We start from the raw sequence: 9,761 nt of genomic DNA, 5'->3' as shown, positions 1-9,761 counted from the left end.
CGAACCATTAAGTCTTCCACTGGCACATGGGGAACACTAGGGTATAAAAAGACACTCCGGCTACATACGTTATTATGTCGTATTGAGCCAAAAAAGAACTGAATGATCATTAAAAACTTGACACTAATGGCTGACGTGTTCGAGGATTTGTTGTCAACATGACGATAGACGAAAGTCAGGCGTTGGCAAGATAACCCAACTAAACCAACTTCTAATGTGAAACGCTGGCTCAAGAACGCTTTGTAAAATACTCTACATGAATAGCCTGTTGATAATAGGTATGCTGTGTAAGTCAAAGTTTCTGTTCCTCGAGTGTCTACCAAAATTTTTTTTTTTTTTCTCAAATGAAGAGCATCTGACAATATAAAGTAAATATCAGTAATAGAAAATCTTCTATACACAGAATGGTTACACAAACTAGAAAAATGCGAATGTTAGATCAATTTTAATTTGCAGACTCTCTGTGATCAAGCGTAAAACGACTACGAACCTTGTTAAAACATTCAGATTAAACAGAGTATGGTGGGCCACATACCTTAATTCTATCTTAGAACACAGATGCACCAATGACAAGAGTCATCATTGATCTGATTAAACCACCTATTGCTTGTTGGTTAAAAATTGCTCTTGTTATTATTGTCACGACAATAGCGGCATGTTTATTGATGAAGTTGTAAGACCCGGCGATAGGGATAATATTAATTATTTCAATAGGATGAGTTATAATGTATGTACATATGGTATAGCTCTCATAGCCGTTGCAGTGGTTCGGGAAAGATCGATGGGAAGAAGTGGTCAGTAAATTCCCATTTGAAGCTTGAGCCAAGTGAGTCGACGATGGAGGATATGCGCTGGGTCAATTCGGGTCGGCGCTGACAAGAAACTGACACCATCGATCATAGCACAGAGCTGAATCCGTGTAGGCTTGAAGCAGCGATTGAAACTGTCGTGTCTGGCCTTGTCTCGGTTTGAGGTTGGGGGTTTACCCATAACCAGTTGGTAGTATTATCGGCACCGGTCCATTGTCGCGATCTCCTTGTTGGATCAGCGTTTGTTGAGTTCTTCCTAATGTCGTCACAGTGTTGGCAGACGGCTACATGGTCGGGTGTACGCCCACTCGTGATTTGTCGCGATCTCTTTGTTGGATCAGCGTTTGTTGAGTTCTTCCTAATGTCGTCACAGTGTTGGCGGACGGCTACATGGTCGGGTGTACGCCCACTCGTGATTTTGTGTACAGTTTTCAGGTAAGCATAGAGATACTGCGGGTTGCGTCCGAGAGGTGAGTGAATTTGTGCTGGCCATTGAGTCGAGTTGTATTCCCGAACAACTTCTAAGGTAGTCCACGAATGGTCGCGCGGGGAGCAGGCCAAAATTTTTTTGGAGTAAGTTTGTTTGATGTTTGGGAAACCTAGGCTACTTAGTGTCTGTGATGATGACTGCTGCTTGGTTGAGCGCTGAGTTATAGCGCTCAAATGATGTTCAGGCCATATGTAACCGTTGATAAGATGAATGTTTTGAACAGCACTAGTCGGTTGCGGGGATGTCGCCAGCGGAAGCCATGGAAGTCATAGGTGCAAAAAGAGGCGATACCCAGGGAAAAAGCTGCAACCAGGGATTCTATTTGTCTGGTGAAGTTGATCCCTGATATTCTGTGAGAGAGTGCGAACCCCAGATATTGGGAGCATTTCGGGCGCCATCTTCAAGGGGTAGCTAGCGAGCCACTAAAGTAAGTTCTACAAAGTAGTAATTGCCTTTATACCTGTGTCTCCAATACGTGAGATACATAGTAAACCCCTTGTCCTACGTACAAGCTACAAGCATAAAACACAAACCCTGACTACGGATATGAAATATATTCAGTATACACTGAACAAGGCATGTAGCTGACCCAAGTTAAATACGCCGTGTCCTCAGGGTTACTCGCCTCTAAGTTAGAATTAACAGGGATCTCTGTGTCTGTACCCCATAGGCATATAGATATAAATACTTGTCACCAACGACCAGCACTGATGTCTAGCGACGCATAGCGCCTTTTTCTCGTGCCAACTTTATTATATTTTACAACGATGCAGCGTAGCATTACAATGCTATAGTAATGACTAGTGAGGCGTAACGTCACATTCTTCTTTTCATTTTGATTTGTTTTACAATGCAGCGTAATAGTATGTTATAATATAGTTTTTTTATTTCTTGTCATTGTACTCCCGCATGCATGATACTTAGCGTATATAAAACAATGTTGTCTCAGCTGGTTTTGTGATAATCATATCTTGCGTTGTTTCTATCTGATAAGGCTCTAAGGCTCAGTCAACAACCATAGACGTATTTTGTTGAATAACATATACATAAATATGTGTTTTATTTTACTCTTTCGTATTAATGACAACACTGGTGTCAAAGTCCCAATATACTTTTTCGTGGTTGATCTAAAGCTGCAACCTTTTGGTGAATACAGGGCACACACCTTCTCAGAATCAGAAACTTGTTGCTTGAGCGCATTACGACATGGTGCCTTACCTGATGTTGTGTGAGAAGCGAAAGAAGTACCCAATGTTGGTCCAAGACTAAGAAAATGAAATGTCTAAAGAAATATGTTTCTACATATCAGTGAAATTGGAAAAATAGATTCTTGTTATTTAATCTCCTTGTTTAAATATTAGATTACATAACAAGATGTCGAACACTTATGAAGGTTATAAAATTAGTTTCTATTCGGTGAACTAATTAACCAAATCACACTCTGTCTAACATGTGATTATATGACATCTCACTGGAACAACATGCGTTCAAGAAGATATGTATACGTATTGAAATTGATAACGGTATGAACTAGTATTAATTTTGATTCTACAACAATGTGATTTTTAGTCTTACGTCTGCGGAAGAAAGCATCCAACTGAAGAAGTGTTATACTTCGTCGTAAATATAGACAGCAGTAAAGGTAGACATATATTTGAAAGTTTAGGATTTCATATATCAGCTATATAAGAAAGTATATCTATAGGAATTGTTAACGGTACGAACTAAGTATAAATATTGATTCTACAACAATCCGATTCTATTTTTACAATGTATGCGGAAGAAAGCATTCGACTGGAGAAGTGTTTGACTTCGGCGTAAATATAGACAGTAGTAAAGATAGACATATTCTTTAGTTTAAAATTTCATATATATATATATATGGCCATATAGAGATAATATTATTTATTTCAAAAATGGCAAGTATGTCTGATACAATGTATGAACATATGGTATGGCTCTCATAGTCGCTGTAGTGGTTCAGGAAAGATTGACTGCTTAAAATAGAGGCAGACAAAAATCGATACTCCCATTATATTTCCAAAATCCAAACTCTGGCAGAAAGGCAGTTTGGCAAACAGATAGAAATCATACAGAGAGCACCTTTCACGTGATATATATATGAGATATATGTATTGATTTTTATGGAAATAGTGTTGTCGAATGGTCTTTTCCAAAAATCAAATAAAACTATTCACATCCACGTATAAATATATAAATATATATAAAAGAGCTCATAAATCAAAATTTGAAAATATGTGTGCCGGTCCGGGTATTTAGGCGCATATTTTATTATATTTACGTACCAAGTGGCGTAGAGTATCACAGTGCTGTATATTTAGTTCTCTTATCGCATTCGATCGGACTGTGGATATGAAGCACTTCAATGGGCTACACAGTTTAGCGGGAACAGGCGCACTGCAACGGGCCCTATTGTCCAGGAAATATGCTCCACTACACAATGGGAGGTATGTCGTCGCCAGTAGATAAATGCTAGAACGGTCCGGAGGACTCAACCATGTTTACTTCACATTTATATTTCTTCCTCTTTGCATGCACGCAGGATCAGTACCAATGATTAAGCATTTTGAAAGGACCATCGTTCACTTGGGCAAGTTGGCGTAATTGTTTAAGAAATAATATTTTGCAAAGAAGGCCTCTCATTTATTAATCTTTTCAATTAGGTTTGTAATACCGCCAAGGCTAACTGATCGGGTGGACTGTTCTCCTAGGAGTCGCTTCTACTCAAGTATGTCAGATATAAACCGATATTGCTCATTCGGGTGTATCATATCATTTATGTAAAGCTGCGATAATTTACCTATGAATTTACGCAACTCCTACACATCGCTTCCGTGCTAGCTTCAAACGAAACGCCACTGCAACGGTATGATAGTATGGTGAGGAGCTCTCAACTCAACGGAGATGAATATCAGCGCAAAATCGTCAGCCATCTAGATGAATTATACCACACTGTTCTGAATTATGAACCAACTTCGACACCCGAACCTCCCACTGGTTTGCTATCGGTAATGTATCCTGAAATGAATTCTTCACGCTATTTGTGTTTTTACGTAGCGAGTGTTTTCTTTGTTGGTAGGGCAAATGTTGTGTCTCTCACTAACGTGGAAGTAATTTTTTTTTAAGAGCATAGTCTAATAGCGATCAAATACGATGCCTACCTGTTCCCACGTCAGATGTTCGGGATGGGCAAATCAGAGCCAGAAGTGACGGCGCCCAAAGGATTGTATCTGTTTGGTAGCGTTGGAACAGGGAAGACCATGCTTATGGATCTTTTTTATGATCAAGTGCCGGTGCAGAAGAAGAGGCGGATACACTTCCACGCATTTATGCAGGAATTCCATTTAAGTAAGTTGGAGACTCGCGCGGCTATTTCGTAGCTTTGTTTTGCATCCTGAAGTGACCTTTTCGACAATTAATGACAAGTGTCGTATCAGGCACTCACTACGATCTTGTCAAAAATCTGCAGGGGTACATAAATGGAAAAGCAATGGTGAAAACAAAACTTCATTCGATCCTATACCTCCGATTGCTGAGGCCATAGGCAGAGACACATGGTTGTTGTGCTTCGACGAGATGCAGGTACTCCAAGTTGGCCGAGTGTTTCAAATTTAAAGCTGGCAAACAGTATATTTTCGTATATAGACTGTCGCGCGTTCTTTTCATGCTTCAAATTCTCTACTCTACAGGTCCATGACATTGTCGATGCCATGATACTGAAAAGGCTCTTCACTCATTTGTTTAAGAATGGAGTTGTGGTTGTAGCAACGTCTAATCGCCACCCCGATGGTATACATAACTTCACATTTTATTGAACGTAGAATGTCCTTTTTCTGATCATGATTGATAATTCCGAAGTCATTTGATTTTCTTTCTACATGCATGTATGAATATATCGAATTTTATATCGTTCAATTTTACGTTCGCACATTCCCCTGGCGTGCTGATTTGTACTTTGACTTTGGAAGTATGATTAAGAATAGGAGCTCATTGTGCGTTTCGCGGCAAATGGCACAGCTATGAAATAACAAATTGTATTCGACCGTGTTATCTCATACCGGTGAACTTGATTGTACATTTCAGAGCTATACCTGGGTGGGCTACAAAGGGCTGGGTTCCTACCGTTTATCGAAGTCTTGAAGGAAAGATGCAAAGTGTACTCGTTGAACTCTGGTCTAGATTACAGGAAAGCAGAGAAGTCACAAGCTAATACATACGTGAGGTGTGTATCACTTCAACATGCTTCACGCAACAATGCTTGCGACAATAATGGCTTCGTTACATCATCATAATGTATTCTATTTTTGTTTTTTATTCTGATGGCTTACCAATGCAGCGACCCGATGGAGCTGGAGAAGCTCTTCATAAAGCTTGCGGGATCGTCGACGCAAGGTGTGTGTAGTCTGTATTACAGTTTTCATGATTTCATTTTTCCAGAATTCGCGAGCACTCCGTGAGATTGAGTCGCTGCCAAGAAGGATTTTTTCTGTAGTCAGTATATTTACCGATAAACCAAATGCAGAGTCTGAGGCTGTGGAGCTGACGGTGTATGGTCGACCTGTACGCGTTCCCAGGTCGGTGGGCAATGCCTGCTACTTTACGTTCTCAGAAATTTGCAAGAAGGTGAGAATATTGTGTTTCGGCTAGCATTGAGAAGAAACCTTCCTCAATATTTGCTAGCTGTCTTTATAGTTCCACTGTCGGCCTGTTCTTGAGTATTTTTCTTTGAGATTCTGACAAGAAATCTCTCAATTCGTCTATCGGCTTTTAACAGGAACACAGCGCTGCTGATTACCTGGAAATATGCCGTCAATATGAGACCATCTTCGTAGAGGACGTACCCGTCATGACACTGGCTCAGAAAATAGAGGCTCGGCGCTTTATTACTCTCATCGATACCATATACGATAGCAAGGTAAGTACAGTAGAAAGTCGATCATGACGCTGAGTGTCGGTGTTGAACCACATTTACGTTCGCCTTTCTGCCTGGGGGTGAGACTAGATAATTCAGTATAGCCTTATGCAAATACATGCGAATTCATATCCGCTCATATATTTTCTGTACAGTGCAAATTTGCCTGCTCAGCTCGTGAAGATCCCAGACATCTATTCCAACTGGACGGAGAACTGTCATGGCAGCAAAGAGAGGCTAACAGAGGACTTATGGATGACCTTGGAATAGGGACGGTATGAATTAATCCTATTTCTTGCATCACAATTACATTCATCCGTATCTTTGTCGGCCAGTTCCAGTAGTTTGGTTAAGCCAACGGTGCTATTGAACGATAAGTGAGCTTATGCTCGTAATACATCTTGTGTGGCTAGGTGTAATTGTTGTGGAAGTGAATCTATCAGCCACTGAATGCACTTTCCCGACCGCTTTCGAATAATCAGGATAATGCCACAGCCAGCGTTTTTACCGGCGGGGACGAGAAGTTCGCCGCAGAAAGATGCATTTCAAGATTAATCGAGATGCAGTCCGAACAATATTGGCAAACGACGTGGTGTCAGGGCACTAAATTAGCATCCTGAATAGTAATTAAGCCTTTTACTTTAGAATGATCAATTGGTAACGATAATAAACAAATGAAAACCAACATCGAGCAGTACAGGTTCTTATAATACTAACGACCTCTAATGGCTGCTATTAGTTTTTATTGGCTGCTAGTTTATATTGCGACTGTCATGGCTCCTCCTGTCACCGTTCTCTAGAGAATGGTGTTGAATATGGCGCAACTACCATATGGTGTCCGGGAGCTACCGATATTGCCTGTGTCTGACTGTATTTTCTCCAAGTTCCATCTGAGCCTACGTCTCCATCCACACCCTTCCATCGCCGATTCACATTGTATGCGGCGTGAACGGTGCTTACTAAATTCTTTGGGTTTGCCAATCGGGCGTTCGCCGGGTGTCGTTCGGGGATGCGTAGCTTCGGCAGAAGATCTTCTGGAGAAGGTTTAGGCGGCTTTTGCGGGCCAGCGGGTGTCGAAGCCCGCACAGTGGCGTCTTGCACTTCTGCGCTAACATTTCCTGTAGTCTTTATCTCCTGCTTCGTCTCCATATCCGGTGGAGGATTGAGTTTGAGTTGTTTGATTCTTTCTTGTTCCAACTTTTCAGTTTCTGTGTGCTGGTATTCATTGTAGAAGCGGTCAGAATTCTTGGCCGCGTCAACCTTCCGCTGCTGAGCCTGCCGCCTCCGTGCCTCATCTTCGGCATTCTCTCGCCGCACACGCTGGTTCACATGCTTACTTCCCGAATTGAACAAAGGCGCCGGTTTTGCCTTGGCAATCTGGGGTTTCTTCAGTACAGGCTGCGATTCCAGGGGTGCTTCGCTAGCTTCCCGTTTCTGCGGGTGTTGTGATGTTGGGGGGCGGTTGATCTGTAGCCTATCCCTTCCTCCTCCCAGTTGAGGTTGTGGCAGCCGTGGCTGAGGTTGTGAAGGTTTCGGTGGTGGTTGCGGAGACCTTAACGGCTGTCGTTGTACCTGCGACTGCTTTTGTGGCGACCGTGACGTCGGATGTGGCGACCTTGAAGTTGGATGTGGCGACCGGGATGTCGGATTTGGTGACTTTACTGTTGGTCGTGGCGACCTAAATGTCGGATGTGGTGACCTTGATAGTTTCTGGGGTGACTTTGGTGGTGGTTGCGGAGATCGAGCGTGCGGTTGCGGTGACCGTGCGTGTGGTTGTGGTGACCGGTGCTGTTGAGATGTGTTGCTCAGAGGAGTCCTGTGTCCGGCAGAATACCCGTCCTTATGTGCAGACTTCAGTTGAATACGAGGGGCCTTTTTGCGTGTGAAGAGGTCAAGCTCGCCCGAGGATTTGGGATCGGGTTGCCTTTTACGTTGTACATCTACTTCCACAAAACAGTGGGAAGAGAAATAGTAATAGGAAGTAAGCCGAGTCAGAATCGATGCTGGTTGCTTGCGATGCCTTCAAACGCACAAAAAACATCAATATATGAATAAACATGTGCTTATACTTCGCTTCTAACATGCGTTTTTTTTTGCATGCCCTTCATTCCAAACACAGAAGAACAGAGACAACTGACAGGCGCTTTTATAATATATCAAACCTTCATTCACATCTGAGCTTTGTATACCTTTCGAGCCATTCCTTCTTTGATGATCCACTACCCCGGATCGAGTACTGTCGCCATGGCCGTGGCCCTGAGATTTCCCCTCAGCGTGAGACGATGTGGCATTCACTGCGGGTGATCTCGACGGGTTCATACCCTGTGTAGATTTCACCTTTGGGTATGATACAATCTGTATGGTGTCCTGTTTATTTTCAACAACCAGAGGTCTTACCTGCGTATTCGATGTCGACGTAGGTGGCGACTTGATGGCGATCTTGAGTTTCATTTTGGGCACGCTATTGACACTAGTGGGTTGATTGATTTGCTTACTATTGCTGTTATTCACTGGTATAGATACAGAACCTTTGTCAGTCTTGCCACTCGATGTTCCAGTCTTTTTACAGATCATGGTGAGACTACTGGGTGGTACTGGCTGCTTTGCCTTTGCGGTTGCGGCTGCACTCGCGCTTTTGCCTTGGGCCATGATGTTCTTGAATAGCTTTATCAACTCTCGGGCACCTTGCTTGAGCTCCGGAAAGGACTCCAGATGCTCGCGTCGCAGCATATTCACTTTCCTACCTATATCGGAATCCTAGTTAAACATTATACAAAACAGTAAAACAGGTGTGAATTGTGGAAGTGGGGAATCGGAAGAGATTCTACAGGTTGATACTGTACATGTAATAACTTTGCATATATTATAAGACTGTAGACTATGTGTGCTTATAAGCCATATCAGTAGTGCGATACATACACCGGAACACTGGCACACCAAAACAACTACCATTCGCGCGTAACTTAGTTACCTTGAGTATAGTATATGACAAAGAGCCCTTTAATAAACCATTGAGAATAGCCTGCACACGGCCTTCGTCAATGCTAGAATTGATCATGCGGTCAATTTCTTGAGACCATTTGCGGACAGTGTCCACATTCGCAGGTCCCTCCATATTCAATGAGTTTATTTATATGTAAACAGAGTAGAACCAATCTTCCCTGCCATGTCCTTTGTATTTTCCCACCTAGACGGTACACTACACTTTCTGCGAGTCACCGCATTGATAAATCGAATCGATATTTATGACGAGGTAAATACAAATCCGAATGTATTTATACCAAAAGAATCCAGAGTAATTTTCCTCAGATTGCAATTTAGGATTGTGTTGTTCTTCAAAATAAAATCAAATAAATAATACCGTGTGTCCGGGACTCAAGTGACTCAACTGTCTCCGGGTTTGGAATGAGAGAAGTATAATTATATAAATATATTTATATATATACATATATAATATACATATATATATATATATATATATATATAGAATATATGTGTGTGTATTGTTCTTAGGTCGCTTGGTATATAT

General features: G+C 42.0%; 2 protein-coding genes across 2 annotated transcripts; one reads left to right on the top strand and one right to left on the bottom strand.

Moving 5' to 3' along the window:
• Window positions 1-3,559: 3,559 nt before the first annotated feature.
• On the top strand, window positions 3,560-6,918 carry SARC_02510 (hypothetical protein). The gene is made up of 12 exons (XM_014303713.1): window positions 3,560-3,767; window positions 3,984-4,048; window positions 4,162-4,328; window positions 4,497-4,668; window positions 4,790-4,902; window positions 5,010-5,109; window positions 5,404-5,542; window positions 5,657-5,712; window positions 5,843-5,943; window positions 6,095-6,235; window positions 6,388-6,507; window positions 6,715-6,918. The coding sequence occupies exons 1-12, from the start codon at window positions 3,673-3,675 to the stop codon at window positions 6,850-6,852; spliced, it is 1,407 nt and encodes a 468-aa protein (XP_014159188.1). The 5' UTR covers window positions 3,560-3,672; the 3' UTR covers window positions 6,853-6,918.
• Window positions 6,919-6,959: 41 nt separating this feature from the next.
• Window positions 6,960-9,454, bottom strand: SARC_02509 (hypothetical protein). The gene is made up of 3 exons (XM_014303712.1): window positions 9,204-9,454; window positions 8,422-8,989; window positions 6,960-8,172 (listed from the first exon to the last, which is right to left on the bottom strand). The coding sequence occupies exons 1-3, from the start codon at window positions 9,345-9,347 to the stop codon at window positions 7,019-7,021; spliced, it is 1,866 nt and encodes a 621-aa protein (XP_014159187.1). The 5' UTR covers window positions 9,348-9,454; the 3' UTR covers window positions 6,960-7,018.
• Between the last annotated feature and the right edge of the window lie 307 nt (window positions 9,455-9,761).

Source organism: Sphaeroforma arctica, assembly GCF_001186125.1.
Source record: "Sphaeroforma arctica JP610 unplaced genomic scaffold supercont1.114, whole genome shotgun sequence".
In the NCBI taxonomy this organism is placed as follows: Eukaryota; class Ichthyosporea; order Ichthyophonida; genus Sphaeroforma; species Sphaeroforma arctica.
Note: the sequence above shows the minus strand (reverse complement) of the source record. Positions and strands in the feature narration are given on the sequence as shown.

Bases quoted from the DNA above. Each gene is read 5' to 3' on its own strand.
- SARC_02510 (XM_014303713.1), top strand. From the start codon at position 3,673: ATGAAGCACTTCAATGGGCTACACAGTTTAGCGGGAACAGGCGCACTG. The intron at 4,049-4,161 runs GTATGTCAGATA...CTTCCGTGCTAG, and splicing joins TAGGAGTCGCTTCTACTCAA to CTTCAAACGAAACGCCACTG. The intron at 6,508-6,714 runs GTATGAATTAAT...TCGAATAATCAG, and splicing joins ATGACCTTGGAATAGGGACG to GATAATGCCACAGCCAGCGT.
- SARC_02509 (XM_014303712.1), bottom strand. From the start codon at position 9,347: ATGGAGGGACCTGCGAATGTGGACACTGTCCGCAAATGGTCTCAAGAA. The intron at 8,990-9,203 runs GTAACTAAGTTA...ATGTTTAACTAG, and splicing joins TGTCATATACTATACTCAAG to GATTCCGATATAGGTAGGAA. The intron at 8,173-8,421 runs GTATACAAAGCT...TTGTGGAAGTAG, and splicing joins AAGAAGGAATGGCTCGAAAG to ATGTACAACGTAAAAGGCAA.